At 46.5% G+C, this 19237-nt stretch overlaps 1 protein-coding gene across 1 annotated transcript in view; it reads right to left on the bottom strand.

Annotated features, from left to right (window-relative positions):
* Positions 1 to 19237, bottom strand: part of LOC102567866 (ephrin type-B receptor 5) — a 113029-nt gene that overhangs the window by 80623 nt on the left and 13169 nt on the right. The window contains exons 2-3 of the mRNA XM_006271790.4: positions 10841 to 11065; positions 62 to 126 (exon numbers count right to left, since the gene is read on the bottom strand). Coding sequence (XP_006271852.1) covers positions 62 to 126; positions 10841 to 10937 — 162 coding nt within the window. The 5' untranslated portion in view covers positions 10938 to 11065. The remainder of the gene's footprint in view (positions 1 to 61; positions 127 to 10840; positions 11066 to 19237) is intronic.

Raw genomic sequence — 19237 nt, 5'->3', positions numbered from 1 at the left:
TGCAGATCTATCTACTGGAAGAGAAGGAGGGGAAGAAAGAGGAGGGTCCGGGAGCACTTACCCCATCAGCAGGGTGGGTGGTCCAGCCAATCTCCGAGGTCTCTCCTGTGGTATCTAGAAGGATTTCTGTTAAAACAAAAAAGGAAATATGCATTGTGCTTTTCCAGATACAAGCTGCGTAAATCCATTCTGTGTCCTACAAGGCTCCCTTCTATACCTCTTCCCTTGCAGGGTGTGCAGGGCCACTCTGGGCCCACATATACCTACTTGCCTTTTGGAAGACCTGGACTCCAGGAAGAGGCTCAAGGAGTGCTCAGGAACTGCCAGTCTGTTCTGAACTTTGAGCTAATCTCCTACAAGACCCTATGAAAAGAAGTTCCTGCAGTCTGTGCCTCCAAGATTCAGCCCAATCCAGAGTGCAAGGTACCAGACTAGTAAACTCTGCCAGCCTCTCCCCATGCAACTACTTTGGCCTTATGAAGTACTGATTCTCACAGGAGTGGCATGCACCTCCGTGGAACATGTTCTACCCAAGGAAACACTCTGTCATGTTGCTGGTCCTTGGTGGAAAGGTATACTTAACAGCCTTAGAGACTGAAATCTGCTGTCCAGGTTCCAACCAACATAATACTGGCAGCAGGAAGGCAATCTCTGTCCACAATAGCCTGCCAAGGGCCCATGTCCTTGAGACCACCACAAAGGGCACTGGGCAAAGAGGGTGTGGTGTCCACACACAGCAATATATTTGCAAACTGGAAGCATTTTGCAGTCCTGGAAAATGAAATGCTAATTTTTTGCTGTTTTTATTTTTTTCTCTCTCAACTTTTCTCTACAGACTAGGAAATTCCATTTACAAGAGAGACCAAATGCTGTGTAGAGACCACTAACAGCACAGTTGTTCCAAGTGTTTAGACAGAGGTAGGTATAAGGCTGACCCTACATCAGTCTCTGAGTTGAGATCCACATGGCACAAAGGGAACAGGGAATCAGAACCATGTCTCTCCCCTGGCCTGACCTTTAAGATTAGCCAGCAGAAGAGACTGGGCTCGCTTTGAAAGACAGATGGCCAAATCAAGGCCCGCCCTGAAAGGGTCACACTCACCTGAGGTCTAATGCTGCCCAAGCCACCCATGCCTCAGAACACTGTCCTGCTCCCACTGGTGCCTGAATGGCACAGCCCTCCCTTGGGAGTGGTATTCTGATATTTCAGCTCTGTGTTGTTCCTGGGACATGGCTTCATTTTGATGGGAAAAGAGGGAAGCTTTATTTTTCGGAGAACAAAGGAGGTTTTCTATATCAGGTGCGAGTCATTCCCCATGCTCAAGTAACCAAAGACAGCTCCATAAAAAGTTGGAATTTAAGAGAGGGATGGAGAGAGACAGAGAGAGACAGAGAGAGAAGAGGGGGCTTGGTGATGGCAGGGAGAGGAAGAAAAAGAGAAAATAGAAAAGTCTTGATCAGAAGCTGGGCTCTGCACTGCTGGCAGGCAGTATATTCCCTTGATGGCTTCTCGCCCACGACCCAGGTAATCTTTATTGAGCGCACAAATAATTCACAGGCTAACAGATACAGGCCGCCCAGAGCTAACAGAAGTCTCTCCCGGTGGTGAATATTTAACAAGCTGGGATGTGCGTTCCCTGCATGTGAGCAGAATCCCATTGCTCTGACAAGGAGGAACTCAGGCAACATGCCTAATGCCCTGCAGTCCCACACTGCTACCCTCCTTCTGCCCCATGCTGAGTAGCTGAAAGACCGTGGGTCAGGGCAGTGACCACAGTCAGCCCTGCAACCTTGCCCAACAAAGCCACATCACCAGCCTACATCTAGCAGCATCCTACCTCTCCCCTCCAGAGCATGCCATCAATCCATCAAATCCAGCATTCAAGGGTGGCAAGAAAGTTGACTACACCAGTGACTGCTGCTACCAGGAATCCAACCTTTAGCCCTATGAGTGTAAACCATGGGCTTCCTTTGTGCCATGGCAGCACTCACGCAGAGTCCAGTACCCTGCCTTCTAGCAGAAGACAACATGGAGTGCTCTCAAGGGAGACAGGAGCTCCTCATACTGCATCTCGTCAACAAGCAGTATTTTGTACTGGGTTCAAAGCTAGGCTCAAAACAGGAAGATCTTGGTGAAACTGTATGCCTTACAGCATACAGGTCAGACAAGATGTGCCTACAGCCCCTTTTGGCCTTAAACTTAAGGAAGCAAGGAAGGTCCTTCCCTGACCCGTGCAACAGTCTTAAATTTGGAAATATGAGGTTTATTTTTCTAGTTCTCCCTACTGTTATTTTGACTTGCATAGGCAAAAAAAGTTCCACTGCTTTAAAAAAATGGCCAGTCTCTCTCTTCGTTGGTCCACATCTTCCTATAGCAGTGAGTTCCACCAGCAAATGAGGCTCTCCATTTCTTTGTTACTATTTCTAAACTGATTCCTCTTTCATTTCCTAGAGTGACTCCTTTTCCCCCAGTACAGGGCCAACTAAGGAGGGTCTACTCAATTTCCACTGTATCCTTCTTAATTCTGATTATATATTCACTCAAGAGAGGGTCAGCTACCATGAAGAAGATTGTTAGGGGGTCACTTACAAACTCACGAAAGGATTCTTGCCCAGAATTTCCTTACGTTTTTTAAAAAAGCTGTTGGCAACAGCTGAGGTGACAGCTGTCCCAGAAAAGTTTTCAAACTGTACAGTAAGCTGAGCTGTTTGTCTGGACCCTCCCTCCAGTCCTGAGTGGGGTTTCCCTGCATACTTCTTATGAGGTTTCTTTCTCCCTATCAGGAGGGCACATGCATGGCTATAACCCAGGGGTGAGAAATTATTTGGGCTGGAATGGTCACTTAAGCAATTTCAATGAGCTACTGCAGGCTGGTGGGTGGCAGGGAGGAGACGAAGGCAATTGGTTCTATCCAGCCCCGGCCCATCCACCCTGCACCCAGTGCCCAGGGGTGTCAGATGGAGTGGGCAGCCGGGAACCCCCACAAGAACACCCACTTACTCCATCCAGCACCCTCAGGAGGGTGCAGGGCATGCTGGCAGGAAGCCAAGTCCAGCTGCTGCACTGCCCCCACCCTGGGCTGCAAGCCAGTTAAAATCCCTTGATGGGCTAGATCCAACCCCCAGCTCACCTCTGCTATAACAGGCCCATTGCCAAGTGAAGTGGATCAGCTGTGCTAGGTGAGGACCTGAAACAGATGATCTGCTTCATTGGGCAAAACAGACATTTTCCATTGTAGCAGTGTCGGGCCCCTGCCACTCCCAGGGCTTCAGAGTCCTGATCCTGCACAACAAAACTTGGAGCACACATCTGCAAGCATGATTCAGGCTAGATATCAGGAGGCACTACTTCACAGTCAGGATGGCTAGGATCTGGAACCAACTTCCAAGAGAAGTGGTGCTCGCTCCTACCCTGGGGTTCTTCAGAAGGAGGCTAGATAGACACCTAGCCGGGGTCGTTTGACCCCAGCATTCTTTCCTGCCCATGGCAGGGAGTCAGACTTGATGATCTGCTCAGGTCCCTTTCAACCCTACCAACTATGAAACTATGAAAACCTGAGCTGGTGTTCCTGGGGCTTCAGAGGCCCGATCCAGCATACCGTGGGGATTCTCCTTCAGAAGAATTCCTGATGTGTAGAGGATATAGTCCCTGAAGCACCTGCCTGGGGTGACTGGAGAGCATGGGCACCAACTGCCTTTGCTTTCCTGCTTTAAAACAAAGAGATGTCCACTACAAAGTAGTGGCACAGATTTAAACTATCTTTTATCATGGTCACATATTTGGGCATGGAGGTCAACACACGGCATGGAGGTCTGTTCACTTTCTCTTCATGGTAAAAATCTTTATGGTAGCACAAAGGCAATGTCTGTTGGCAACCTAAAATTGATCTTGTAGATTTAATTGGGAAGGATCAACCTGCTGTCAGATGTGCCTTCCTGCCTTATTTCCTCATGATACCTCACATGGCTTTTGCCAATCCAGTCACTACCCACAGCAGTTACTTCCTCTAACTCCATCCTATAGTGTTTTCCTCAGAGCTTTTACCCCATTTCTCTCTCCCTACTCCCAAACAACACGGCCGTCTTGATACTGTTTATATAAATCCCTTCACAAAGATCTAGATTAGTCAACAATCCCACTCCCAAAACTATACAGAAGGCACCAGTCCTTGCCAAAACCAGCAGAAGAAAACAAATGCAGAGCTTCTAGACCAAGTCATTTCCAAGTCAGGAAAAAAAAATGTGACAAGCAAAAATAAAATGTGAAGGACTATGCCTGTATACAGCACAGCGATCCAAATCAGAATATATCAATGCTGAGCATGTGCCATCTCAAACCTACTCGTCGTGCTATGCATTGCAATATAATCTCATGAGCACATCGTAGTTCCCAAATAATCTCCATAAGATGGCACAGTTTTTTCAACAATCTTAAATACTCCTCTTTTGTACATCTTATTATAATTTTCAGTCTTCGGTCCTACCATTAATTTCATTCTCTTATTCAGAAACTTTCTAAATCCTGAAAGCTACTGTGTAGTTCAAATTTCCATTGCCTCCAGGATACCCATCACCTTAAGATTCATCCCTTACTCCCTGTACTTGTTGATCTCTCCTCTCTTCAGGAAAGGAATGTTAATAATTTTCTCAGCATGAATACACTATACATTCAACAAGATATTTTACAGGCAGATGCACCTCTGAGGAGTAAGTTATTACTGTGGTCTCTCACAAGCTGTTTTTTCAGAGAAATACATTTTTAGAACAACATCAACACGGTGCACTTTTATGAGTTTTTGTTTACTATGTATCTTATACAGAAGACAAGGACATTTATCATTTCATGTGACCTATACTCAAGCTGACTTCAGATGGTGTAAATATTACTTTCTTTAAGAATTAACTATGCCTTTCTAAAAATTTTAATTTAGGTGAAAATAAGAAAATATATGCTAAAAATAGGCAGCACAGCTTTAATCTCTTTAGAATCACTTCCAATGCTGCAAGTGTGGTACAGTGAAATAGTAATTTAATTGCATACTTATAGCAGCTATTTTTTTAAGTAAAACAAGCAAACAAAATGATTGAACATAGTTCATAAAAGCTCTCACCAATAATTATTTAAATAGAAAATTCAGTATGACATACAGCAATAGTGTTTACTTTTAGCCAAAATGCCATTGTATACAGCGTAGTTGCAGTGTAATCAAAATAAAATGAAAGTCAAGGCTATATATATATGCCTTGGAAAGACTTCATGATGCAAGAGAGAAAGTTCTAAATTGACCTTAATGAGACAAGTAAAGCTGGACTTCTCGTCAAACATGCCCGTCTTAAAATACTACTAAACTATTTTTCTTTAATGAGCGAAAATGTCTGTATCACTACTGCACTGGCAAACATCAGTGGTATGAGAACTACTCAGTCAAATCTAATGTACAAGTTCGTTCCAAGTAGTTTAGTGATGATTAGCTGCATGTTGTGCTAGTGTTAAATTCTAAGCTATATCAAAAGATCAGAGAAGTTGCCATGGTTAAGGAGTATTTTTCGTCATACAAAGGAGGCCTCATTCAAGGGTTATGTTGGCTTCTGTCAAGGATATCCATGATAGTCAACAGTTCCAGACTATGGAATCTGCACAAACTTTTTGCAAGCCAGTAGGGTTCTGAAGTCTTAAAAAGGTAAGGAGGCCTTCTTAACCTTATCCCCCACCCCTTTTCACCTAAAACCCGCCCTGGGAAATGGGGGGACATAAGTGCTCAAAATATACCCGTATGCTAATGTCAGGCTGTGCATAATTAAGTAATCAAGAGTCAGGAAATGCCAAAGGTAAGGTTAAATGACCTGTAAGTTATAATACCACCAAATTATGCAATCATATGTTACTTCTCTACTAGGATACCATAATATCTTTTCTTATACAATGTAAAGACACTTTATACTAAGCATAATGCTTTCTATTCTGTGTTGTCGTCTTACAATCAACAGGGCCTGTTCTTTAGGGGGGGTGATTTTTTGTTTAACCTACCTTTTTCCTATTTATTTTTTGCCTGACACGTCAAAAATGCCAGCTCAGGTCTTCCTTAGAACACTTGCTGGATGTCTCAGAAGGTGTTTGTAATGAGAATTCAAGTTTTAACAGATGGGTCAGATGCTCTTCATCAAAATGGTCGTTAGGCATTGGTGATAATAAATATGCATTAACAACAACATCAACAAGAGTTTTAAACAGGTTGCCAATAAGCCTTCTCCTTTTAATTGCTAACTCTCTAGTACCTTGCCTCTTGTAAGGTCATCATTTTACTAGTTCTTTACTGATTATAGAGTCTTCCAATCAATACCAGCCCTGAATATCTAATATGAAACACATGCACTTGGAATAAAGCCGAAAGCTTTCTGTTTCCTTAAAAGAAAAATAAAATCAATGTCAAGTTTTCTTTACAAATAAAGAATCAAGCAAAGAAGGCATATGCCTATTTCAGGAGACAAAGTTTTTGACTTTGCAGATGACTTTTAACATGATGTTTCAAAAGTATGATTCCTCTCCATGGCATTGTAAGACCACTTCCAACAATCATTTGGTTATTGTTAATCACTTAAGAGGGTTTTCACTATAAACCAGTGACTGGTTTACTATGAATACTACAGACATTATAAACAGTACTGACTGTTTTTCACCACTCAATATAAAAGGTAGGAAGAGGTAAAATGTGGCAATGCCCAATTCACCACTTTTATGCTAAAGATGCAATGAAGCCATTCTATAGTCTGGATCCATTCTGGAGTCTGAACAACTCTCTGGGTGCATCTATACATGCTATTAGTGTGATGCAATAAACTCTGGTACAGTTTGTACCAGGGACACGAGCACCTGGGACTACAGCAGCTTGAGCCACACTAGAGTAGCCTCTTGGCAGTGGGCTTGAGTGTAGGGGAGGGAAGGGGGTCAGCCCTGGGCTCCAGGTCATGGCGCTGGGTCTGGCTGGGGCATCAGAGTGCCAAAAGAGCAAAGCAGTGTGTTCAAGCATCAGGCAAAGTCTGGCCCCATACTGCCTGGACTGACCGGACACAATTTACACCTGGGACAGCATTTACAGGGGCAGTTATTTTCACCACCGTAATGTCATACTGTTGCCAACCGTACTATCTTACAGCAGCAAAAAATAGCTTGCTGAGGTCTAATAGCGTTGCATGTGTAGACGGTGACACCTTACACTGCAGCAAATTAGTCTACTGCACACTTAAGCTCATGTGTAGATGCACCCACTGTAAAGTAAAATTATCTATTTATACATGCAGAACACATTATTCTTTAAGTGTGTATGTAATGGGTTTAGCAGGGGGAGAAAAAATCCCTCAAAATGCTCTGCACGAACAGCAAGCAATTTCAAACATTTAAAACTCGGTCAGATCAAAACCAGTATCTTGTGGAATGAGACTTCACACTGGTCCTCAGCGAGGGCTATTTCACTGCCTAATTGCAATCCCCTAATCACACAGCCTTTTTTGCCATAGCGCTGCACTGTATTATAGCACCATGAAGTTGCAAGATTTCCACTGGTGCTTTTCATAACAGAAAAGTATTTCCTGTTCTTAATTCTGTTATCCTATAACAAACTGATTGATGTTTTTTCTTAAAAGGAAACTATTCTCCCCCACACCTTGCATTCACTCAAAAAAAGGTTTAAATCTTTCAAAGGGAGGTGGGGGAAAGGAATACACCTTCAACCCAAAATGCAGCTAAGCCTCAAATGTGGCAAGTTCTTAACACTATGAATATAGGAAACAGCATTACAATGAAAGCTGGAAGCTTCATTTCAGCAACTGGATGACAACACCACTTAAAATGTTCAAGGAACCTGCCCAGGCTACAAGAAAGGTCCCCTCTCCCAAAATACCTCAAATTTTCCAAAGAAGTTCTATTTTGGTTGAAGATCACGTCTGTGAAATTTAAGGCAGACATGTTCTGCTTTGGAGATACCAGAGGCATAAAATAGCTTCAGTCTAATATTTTTCTACTATGCAGAAAAAAACAGAGGTTCATTTTGAATTGCTGAGGGAAATGTCGCCTTCAGTTCGCAGTCCCAAACCCCATCAAACTGTATAAAAGGATGTCTTCCCTATTACCACCTGATAAAGTCGTTCTTAAAGGTAATCTGCAAAGGAAAAGAAAATATTGTTCTTTCACCCCTCTCGTACATGGGAAGACAGCTGAAATATTTTAGTTATTTTTAATTCTCCATCCCTAAATGCCACATTTATTTTCTTTTTCTTTTCTTAACATGGCACATGGAGGTCTTTTACGCTTTGTTTCTCCACTATTAGAGAATGGGTAGGAGTATGGTCATGCAAGCCACTGGGGCAGACACTGGGAAGTGATTCACGTGCAGGCTGTGTCACCTTGCTGGGGTCACCTGACCCCCACTTATCTTTCCTGCTTGGTGCAGGGGGTTGGACCCAATGATCTTCCAAGGTCCTTTCCGACCTTACAATCTATGAATCTACGAATCTGAGAAACACTTGGGGGGGAAAGGGCTCTCCTCTGAAGATCCATACACACTGTCCCACCCAGACAGTGAGAAATATTACAATCAGCAGCTGAAACTTCCAAGAACCAAAGAACACCATTGCTTGATATAACTTCTACTTCTAAATTTCAGGCCTCCTTCATGCATCAGAAACCAGCACAAAGAGCACCAGTCCATTTTCTGCTCACTAGGTCACCTCACAGAAATGTATGGGTTAGCTGCTGGTCCCACCAAGGTGACAAGTACTTCTCTGCCCCCTGCCTGTCAAGGGGAAAAGGGGCATCTCAGCCCAAGATGCAGATCATCTTGGAAGCTGTGTTATCAGGCCATGGGGCATCTGCATGAGAAGGTCCCAATTCAGCTCCTCAGACCCTGGGGGCACTTTTACACGCGCTCTGGGAGTGGGGAGGGGGGCAGTGCTTTAATTGGAACAGCTCCGAGAGCTGCTGTAATTAAAGCACTGCAGCATCTTATGTATCAGTGTCTCCGTGCTTCAAAGTGGCGGCAGGGGCCCTTGAACTAAAGTTCATTGAACAAACTTTAATTCAAGTCCCCTGCCACCATTTTGAAGCGCAGGGACACTGCTACACGAGACACAGGAGGCTGCTCGAGTGCAGTAATTGCCATGCTCCAGCAGACTCGATTAATCAAATCTGCTCTGACACACTGTAATTACAGCATATCGAAGCCGCCTCCACGCTCATGTACAGGCATCCTGCGAGTCTGCACCATCTTCTCTCTGTAACACATGGGTGTATAGCTCCTACCCCCACCTAGGAAAAATCCAACTCCGCTCTGTGAAGCATATTACATTGTTACTTGTGGCTTCATTCACTGCTATGGACTAAAGATCAGCAAGGGGTTCTTTGAATTTCAGGAAGGGCAATTCCAAGGGGTGCTTGGAAGTTCTTTCCCTACTGACACTGACTTGCTGGGTGGCCATCAGCAGGTCACTCCCCCACTCTGTGTCTCAGTTTCCCCATCTGTGAAGTGAAGGACAATTGCCCTTTTTTGGGAAAGCTCTTTAAGACTGAACAAGAATAGCACTCTGGAGGGTGCAAGGACAGCAATTTGTTCCCAACACAGTGCTATACCCCATAATCCTGCAAGGACAGCTGAGGTTGAAAGACCAAAATTTAAACACCTCGCTGTCTCCTATACCCGCAAGAGTCTGCAGCTGGAGCTCCAGCTCCAGCAGTTCCCCAAGCACTGATGATGCCTCATGGAGTGCAATGCACCACTCTGGCTGGTCAGCCCCATGAGGTTTACTCCCAGACCAGTCACCCTCCCCACTCTTGGAACACGTGCTCCTTTTTCAGAGGGACACGTTGTGCACAACACCGATTTATGCGATACACCTTTGCCTACTGCCCCATCTCCACTCAAAAAGCACCCCTCCTCTCTACATCCAGGATCCTTGGGATGGCACTTCTTCCTCTTTGCTGTAGATATGGTTCTTGCTTTTCCTCCAAGCCCCAGGCCTCCAGGCCCCCTCCCCTTTTGTCCCCGTGTCCTCCTCCTTTCTTCCCTCTCTCCATGCCTGCCTTTCCTCACCTCCCTCCTGTTTTCCAGCCCCTGCCCTCCCTCCTTCTCCAAGGCTTTCACGTATGAGTGAAAGATGAGCATTCATCACAAACCTGTGCGGGTCAGTGAGCATATGTGGCCACAGGGATTCTCCTTGGCACAAACGAGGGGGCTGTTGACAACACCACCCCTTCCACCTCTTATTCTCTCCCTCCCTTCATCTCTCTCACCTTCCTCTCTCCTATCTCCCCCTCCCCAGCCACCCCACACTTCTGTCAGCACTCCAGCCTCACTCCCCCTCCCCTCCTCCCTTGGATTAATCTCTGCTGCTTCTTGTTTCCAGTATAGCACATTACCCTCATCCTCACAGTTTGAGAGCAAGTGTTTGGCACTGTCAGGGCAAGAGTTTGTAACTCCAGTCTGAGAGACCCTATCTTACAGAGCAAGCAGGACACGAGGCTATGAGCCTCCCCACACATTCAGGACCCTTCATACACCCAGGGCCCGCACCAAGTGCCTTATCTACAAGAAGCATGCAGGCAATTCAGTCCCTGCACAGACTAATCGATGGAGTACTGCTGTGATGTGGATGTTTGCCCCACTGGGAACAGAACTAAGACACCCCACTCTTCCCCCCACCCATCTCATGACTTAATGAACATGACGGTGCTGGAACCTGTACAGCTTCCTCCACAGCCTCCAACCCCCCCACCCCCCCCCCCCAACCACCACCACACACACAAGGCAGGCTTCAGAATGAAGTTTCCTTGAATAAAACCAGTTCTTACCTTCCAAAGAGGCAGCCAGGTGAAAGAGACAGACCATCCACAGCCAACCCATTCCTGCCACTAGCCTCCTCCCCTTGAATGCAGTGTTAGGATCCATGCAGCTCCTCAGGGGACTCCACCATCTCCGAAAATCACACCCCACACCTGGCGGGAGCTCCAAGGCCTGAGTCCAATGCGTTGTGCCTTCCCAAGCCAAAGCACGGTGTCACTATACAAAAGGAGTGGCTGAGAAAAGACAGAAGGCAAAGAAGAGAAATCAGGTCAAGCATAGACATAGAAGCCTTAGAGATAGCCCTAGGACCTACCCTGTTACATGCTAGGTCTAAGCCATTACTCCAGAGACTACACAAGAGAGTCAATGTACATAACACTAACTACTTATAACAGCCCCCAGCTACAGTGGTGGCTTGGTCAGCCTCCAGGGAAATCCTGGACTGCTACAGATGCTGCTGCCTCAGCAGAGGTCTCTCCACTGAGTCACTATCAACCCCACCACAGAACAGAGTGCAGTCCAGCTGCTGCCAATTATCAGAAGCATTCTGCGGCCCTTTCTCAAGGGAGCAGATGCATCAGGACTCGTGTCCTTTCCAAATTCCAGCTTGCAACATTGCATTATGCTTTCCTAGAATTCTCTGGGACCATCTCAATGACAAAGAAGAGTTTGCACCATCTGTGACGCTGTCACTGCCGTGTTGCACTGCTGACAAGCATCACCCCAGAGGTGGCTGCACTTCAGCCACAGGTGAGTTACTCCTACCATTATATACGTGTACCTACTGTTAATCCCTAACAGTATATACATTAACCCCTACTGTTATATAAATGGCCTTAGAACACTTTCATATGGTGGAGAAAGGTTATGCCCGCTTCAGAAATGGAGAAACACACACACACACACACACTGGACTTATTCTAGGTCCCATGGGAAGTATGTGGCAGAGCCTGGGAAAGAACCCAATAACTAATGTCTAATGCCTTCCACAAAGGACCACCTTTCTGCAGAGGCCAAAGGCTGCCTGCAATGCACTGTGGGATCCTTCAAATAACAAGGCCTTGCTTGCACCTGCAGCAGTGACTGCCAAGGGCAGGGAATCTCATTCAGCCTCCTGCAAGGCAAGGGGATCTGTGAAGCTGGGTGTGTACGAGTCCAATTTCCAGAAGCACTGCCCAAACTCCAGCCACCCCTCTGCACAAACGTCATGGTTACTCACAGACAACAATACGTTTTGTATCTTTAGGGTGCCCTCCCTGCACAGCATCAAATGGCGCTTCAGGGAGACAGTCAAGCGTAAGCAAAGGAGAAAGACAAGTTTCTCGGGTGAGACAGAGCAGAAGTGGCTGGACTAGGGGGAGGGGAGTACTGCCATCAGGAGAGACAGCCATGCAGGGACCAGAGATCCAGGCAGAGAACAAGGAGAGCAGGGAGCAAGTTTGGGGAAGCAAAACAGAGTGTGCGGGAGGAGCCAAGGCAGGGGGAGTGGGGTGAAATTGTATTTGCTTTAGCAGTGAGAGGGGAAGACATCACCAAACAGAGGTTATAGTGCTTTCCTACCCACATCTAGTGAGACTGCACTTGGAATACCATGCACCGGGGTGGGGGTGGGGATTGGAGCCATACCCCAGACATCAGAAAGATGCAGACAAACTCAAGGACCTCAGTGAGAAACCACAAGTATGATTCAGGTGATTGATTTGTGAGGGGAAATAAAAGAGAACCAATTAAATGTAATTGGGGCAAAGGCTGACTAATCTATCACACAGCAACCAGCTACAAGTGTAGGGAAGAAGCTGTAAACACAGAGGAAGGAAAGAAATGGGTCAGAGGGGACCCAAGGAATAACGGGAAGAAAATGAGCAAAGGGGAGAATTTCAGCATGAATAGTCGGGAAGCATTTCCTAAGAGTGAAAACTATTAGACAGAGGAATGGTCTCCCTGAGGGAGAGGGGAGGCGATCTACTGCTTGGAGCCATTTACAACTAGACGGGGCAATGCCTGGGGGACTACTTGCTGGAAAGCCATGAACAGCAAATGTCTGCTCGCTTATGCAGCCTTTATTACCAGGGCCTGAGAGTGCTTTGCTAGATAGACTTTCCTAGACAGACAGATCCTGGAGAGGGGAATATCTTTAGTATTAGGAGCAGTAACATAAGAAGGGTGGGCAAAGGAGGCCCCAGCCCTAGGCGCCAACTTAGTGGGGGCACCAGAATGGCAGCCACCTGGGGAATTCATGCCCTGGCAACAGCAGCAGCCATGTTCAGGGACACGGTACAGCCACTGTAGCAGCAACAATTGGAGCAGGGAGACTGCCCTGCTGCAGCAGCAGCAGCAGCCAGGGACCTTGTTTGAGTCCCTGGAGCAGGCAAGACTCCCACTCTCCCTTGTGCTCAGCACCCTGTCCCCTCTGGCACTCAGCAGACATCCCTCTCACTTCCCACCCTCTGGCAGGGTTCTGCCTAGGTTGCAAACCCTGCTAGTTCCCCCTCTGATTAGGGCCCCCATTTTATATGCAGGTAGAAAGAGGAAAAGAGGCCAATCTAATTTGATTGTGAAGACAGAAAGCTTGCACAGAAGTCAATGAGACTGGGTCCGCTTATGCCAGGGCCAAATCTGCCCCAGGGTAAGTGATTTACCCAGTGTCATGCAGGAAACCAGTGGCAAAGCTTTAGAAAAGACCTCAGCCCAAACTTCAAATCAACCAGGGAACACAGAAAAAGGAGAAATCCACATGAAGCGAACCGTGATTCTTACCTGAACTGAGGCAGAATAGAGAACACACTGGCCCTGGGTAAATGGGCTAGCCCCCTCGACCCTGTGCCCACTTGCACATCCCCTCTGAACAGCTCCCCCAGTCTATGCTTGCTGCTGCTGCTGGGCTCCTGGCCCCAGAGAGCGTGTGTTGCTCTCTGCTTGGCAGCACGTGTCCTTTTGTCAGTCCAGATTAGATTGGAAATTACTTTCCTTCCCTCAGATACATTGTGGCTAATCCCAAAAGCTGGTTTTGATTTAGAGGGCAGCACAAAAATGTAAATATCTGCAGATTTTTAGATGCTGCCCCACCTCCTCGCCCCAGGCAAACGTGCTGGGCCCAGCAACAGGGGCAAGGAAGGACCTTACTGGGGCTCTATGTGGAGATGAGAGGGAGGGAAGTGTTAACCATTCATATACTGAGCACCAAACTGCATCTGAGTGTCCTGCCCATCCCTCCCATCTCCTGCTTGACACCCAGGCTTCACTGTCTCCTGCTTCTTCCATCCGGAACACGCACTTTAACCACCACGTTGCCACCCCTGCCATTCCAGCAGCTGAAAGCCTTCCCTGCCAACACAAAACAAGCACCCTTCCTGGATCCTTTCAGCTCCCTCAAGGTACACTGGAGCTAGACCTTATCTCCCCAATACAGAATCCACCAATGGTCCCCACTCCCTCAGCCCCAAAAGAGCTCACCTGCCTTCCCTAAACAGACCCTCCAGCCATTCTCTCCAAAGCTCCCTCCCACTGACAATACAGGCTGCTCCCTCCTATTCCCACAGCCAATCCCACTTGCGTTAACACTTCCATACAGCATCCTTAATTCCTTTCAGGCCCTGTCCCCTGGCAATATCACCACCATCTCTTGTTCCCTAATGGTGCCAGAAATGAGATGGCATCCAAAAAGAGTAAAAGGCCCATGTTCTCTCCATGGACTGGGAAGGAACGGTTCCTTTAATGACTTTGCCCAGGAAATAAGTCAGGAAAAGCCTCAGTGCAAAACCAATTACCGGGATCTGCTTTTCTTAAGGGGCCATATGGGGTAAGAAACTATAGCTTGGTGTGCAGGATTGGCACACTTCTGCTATATACTAGGGGCATCACATGCATTTATTCTGGCACCAGCAATATGAAATCTGGGTCCCTCTCCTGAGGCTAAAGACATTAAAAAAGACCAAACAGCATGACCCCCCTAAACTCTTTACCAGTCAGCTCAGAAACCAGAATGCAATCAGGTGAGCAGACCAGCTCCTCTAAAAAACCACATGGTTTGTGCTCATGTGCTCTCCAGAAAGGAGAACTACCACCAAGGAAGTGCTTTTCCCAAACTCCCCCTCAATAGGGCATCAAACACTCATATCCACCCACTACTACAGGCTTTTGGTAAGCCTGGACTGGGTCTCTAAAGCAGCTGTGGCTGAGCTGGTGCCATCTAAAACAGTGTCACTGAGGCATTTTCAGGAAGCCTCCACAGATCTGGTCAAGAGAATACACAGTGCTGGGGACACAGGACAGGTGTCAGGGGCCCCCAAATGCACTGGCATAATCACAGCTGCTACATATGTTTTGCATGGTTGCAACAGAACGGCGTCATATGGCACAACAAACTATGCCTCACAAGCTGCATCCGAGCAGCATCTTCTTCAACTCGCAGACCAGTCCCTCAGTGTTCAAGCACACCCAGCCATGGACCATTAGCAGCTGGAACCGCATGGGCCCATTGGCTCACAACTGAGCCCAAAATCCCACCTCAGAGCACACGTGTTTCTGTAGGAATTGGAGTTAATTCTCACCTGGGGTAGGGCCAGTCCTGCTCTTGAATTGCATGCACTGGTACACATCTTACCTGAGGCAGGTGTAAGTTGTTATGTACATGCCAAATAGGAGTAGGATTTCCCTAGACTAGGCATGGTCTGTTGGGTTTGCCTGAGATTCAGTGGGCTGGAGACTAAACTTGCACCTCTCTATTGGCCTCAACAACTTCTGCTGAACTTAAGCTTCCATTACAAAACCATTCAAACCCTTTTGATTAAAAAGGTAACTTTCCAGAAATGTCTTTGCTATACAGCATCTAGTGCGCTCTTCAGACAGTGTACAGCCAGAGGTCACAGAGAACTGTGGTCCCTCTTTCAGGATGCTTACGATGCGAAAAAAGATCAAACAAAACAGTGCTTTACTTTCAGCTTGGTGCACCCCCACACCAAGCGCAGCGCCTGCGCAAAAGAGGCATTGTGTCAGTTTGACCCAAATTGCCCAACATTTGTATAGATCACACATTTCAGTGGGACTTTTTGGTGCTTTTATCTAATAGCTGATTGAATCAGCTATTAGAGAAAAAGCACCATGCAATCTATACAGGCGTTGGGCATGCCAGGTCCAACTGACGTACCTCCTCTTCCGGTAAAGTGCTTTTTTTTTTTTCCACGTCTGTCAGCGGCCTCAGTGAGCTGTTGACTCTTGGAGTCTAACAGGGTCCGTTTCAAATGCAAAATGCTACTCTTAACTATTTCAGGGATTACTCGGAAAATGCAGCTATTGGGGAATCGTAGGAGGAGTCTGGGCCTGGCCTTTGGATAAGGAAGGGTAGGGGTTACTTGGCACATGTAGTCACCACACAAGGGTCTTGCCCAGGTGCTTCTCTGGCCATTCCTATGAGCACCAGGTTTCCCAAGGATTTAACAGGGCAGATTTCCAATGCCTTGTGAGAGTGGAGCCTGGTACCCTAGCACCTGGTGACCAGCATGAGGTATTGGCCTGTGGGAGATCTGAGAATAATTCTCCAGTCCCATATCTCATTTCCTCCTGGTTAACAGCAGCCACTGCAAAAACTAGAAGCAGTACCCTTACAAGGTGACTGTCCTGCATTTCTATAGAGAAGGCCTGGTTTCCAGTGCCAGCCTGAGTCTCTCAATCCCAGGGGGATGAGAAAGTGGGTAGGATGAGCAGGCTGGGAGAGCTGTGGGGAGAATGCCCATCTCAGACAAAAAGGACTCCCTGTGGCCTAGTGAGGAGCAGTCCCGAGTGGGATGTACAACACTGAGCAGCTGGGGAATCCAACCTCAGAGGTGATGGGGAGATGAAGTGCAACAGGGTAGCAGTCCCCAAGATCTCAAAACTGCCCTTCAGAAACCCTAACATCGCCCACACTGCTCACCCCATGACACAGCCAAGCAGTATTCCCCAACTTATCTTGTTCCCTTGTACAGCAGTACTCCCGCTCCCCCACATCCCTTAAGCTCTCTGTGTCCCATCTGCTCCTGGCCCCAACAGCAGGAAAGACTTTTTTCCGGCTCCCTACCCCCGACCACACTCCCTCCACTTGTGTTTTTTTCTGTTCACTGCCAGACTTGTGATCCATTCAGGCCCTCCCTGGCATGAGCTATTCAAGCCCAATTAAAGCTGCTGCACCTGGGTCCTCAACCACTCTTTTGGAGGAGGATCCCTGCTTGCAGCCTAATGCCAGTTATCAGCAAACTGCCTCTAAAGCAGGAAGCAGGGGCCAGCCTGAAAGGGACAAAACACTGTTGTACTGACTCATTTGTGCTGCGCTCCAGCCTGTTGGCTTTAAGGCATAGAAGGATGGGCGAGTAAGCAAACAAGCACCTTGCTCAGCTGATGCTAAATGGGAGTTAGGCTAGGCCCTTAATCACGGCAGAGGTCAGCTTGTGCTCTACCAGTTTTCTGATACTGTAGCAGCAAGCCTTGTCACTGACATGCTGCAGGGCCTTGGGCACCTCTGTACCTCAGTTAGATAAGAGGTACTGGTATACCACAAAGAAAAGCTGCAAGGTCCAATCAGTCAGTGCCTATACAGCACTTTGAATGTATAAATAACACAACCTGACTCCTCCACAGTGCTTCTCATGCACAGATCATAAAGATCAGTGTGAAGAATAATTACCATTGTTATGTGCCTAAAGTGAGTAGTGAATGGGAGGCGAGTTACAGGCCACTGAGCCACGTAGGGTTTTAATATTATTGGTTAATACGATTTTCGCTGAAATACATCAGCCTTGCACCTATAGCAATGAAGGGGAGCATTGAACTCCATGAAATAAATCACTTCAATCCGCTGATATACATCCTCTTGTCCCGTTACTATCGAAAATTACATTTTTTCAATTACTCCAAACTGACAAGAGTTCTGACAAGAGTGTGGAGCAAGCACTGCATCTGTGTAAGAGCTGGGCTGATGGATGTTTTAATGATTCATGTGCAGTTTAATGATTTGATCTGGAGAGATTATATCGTTGTTAAATATTTCTAAGGTGCCTAACAGAATTTAATTAAACTGAATTTAAAGGGCTTCTTTCTCTGTAGTATAATTGATACAGAGCTTCCTGCTGTCTTTTTTAATTGTTTATTTTATTTTATTTTTAAAGGTGATATGAAAAAGAAAACAGCTGAGCTTGTCCCTTTCTGGGCTTCTTTATAACATACAATGACAGCCTAAAAGGTTGGTCTGAATCCCTTCTAGTATGGGTTTATTTCCTGTTTCTTAAGTTGCTATTGGTTGATTTGGCCATTTTTCTTTTCTTTTTTTCCCCCTTTTTTTTTTTTGGGGGGGGGGGGGGGGGGGAGTAGGTCTTCTTGTAAATACCAAGAATACTGACTTGTCTTCTCTATCCTGACTGAAACCTTCCTGGTTGGATCAAAAGAACCTGCTAAGGCAGTGATTCTCAAACGTTTTTGTACCAGGACCCACTTGTAAACATCAATGGCCAGTCCCAACGAAGTGTTCCTCACTCCCGATTTGCTGCCCCCCACCCCCAGCCTCTCAGTGTGCTGAGCGGTGGGGCATGGGGAGGGAAGCAGCTTTTTGCAGGCTGGAGCTCTGACAGCCTGCAAGGAAAAAGCCCCAATTTTCCACATTTTTCTCCTTTAAAGGAGAATCCATTTTTAAAGTTTGTTGATCCATTTTAAAGTTTGTTCACGACCCTTTTCATACATTCTTGCAACCCACTTCTGGGTTGTGACCCACAGGTTGAGAAACACTGTGCTAAGGAACATTCGCAGCTCTTAAAAGAAGGGATGTCTTATGTTTCTGAAAAAACTTTCCATCAAACCCTTTTGTGCAAGGGAGGGGAGAGGCACCTTCCCATCCATCCTTAAACTCCTGTCTGCCATAATGCACGGAACTGATGAAGGCCAGGCAGCTGTTTCGCTGTGACCTCTGCTTATCATGCTGACCAGCCTTGCTTGATTGCTTCCCTGTGCTGTCTCTCCGTCACCTGTTGTCTAGCAGTTGTCCAAAGTCTCACACTTCAACTGTAAGCTCTTCAGGGCATGGATTATCTTTTTTTTATGTTAGTACAGTACCTAGCATAGTGATTCTCCAGGGTACCATGAGATCTTTAGAGTACTCAAACATGCTGCACAATACTAGCACTATTAACTATGCAAGCACCTACACGAGCCAAAGGATAAACGCCTAGATTTCAAATAGGAATCCATAGTGTTAAAAACATCCTGACCTATTGTGGTCTTGCTGAGTTCGTTGCAACAAAATAACTGCTCTACTGTTTTTCCATAGTTCACAGAGAAAGAGGGAAAGCTCAGAGCCAGTATGATCCAAGGAGCACCTTAAGTCTAATGAAGGGTACTGCAGTCTAACAAGGTTGAGAACTGTTGGCCGAGTTTAATGGGAC

The sequence above is a fragment of the Alligator mississippiensis genome, chromosome 4, assembly GCF_030867095.1.
Source record: "Alligator mississippiensis isolate rAllMis1 chromosome 4, rAllMis1, whole genome shotgun sequence".
Lineage (NCBI taxonomy): Eukaryota > Metazoa > Chordata > Crocodylia > Alligatoridae > Alligator > Alligator mississippiensis.
The sequence above is the reverse complement of the archived record's forward strand: the minus strand, read 5'-3'. Positions and strand labels throughout refer to the sequence as shown.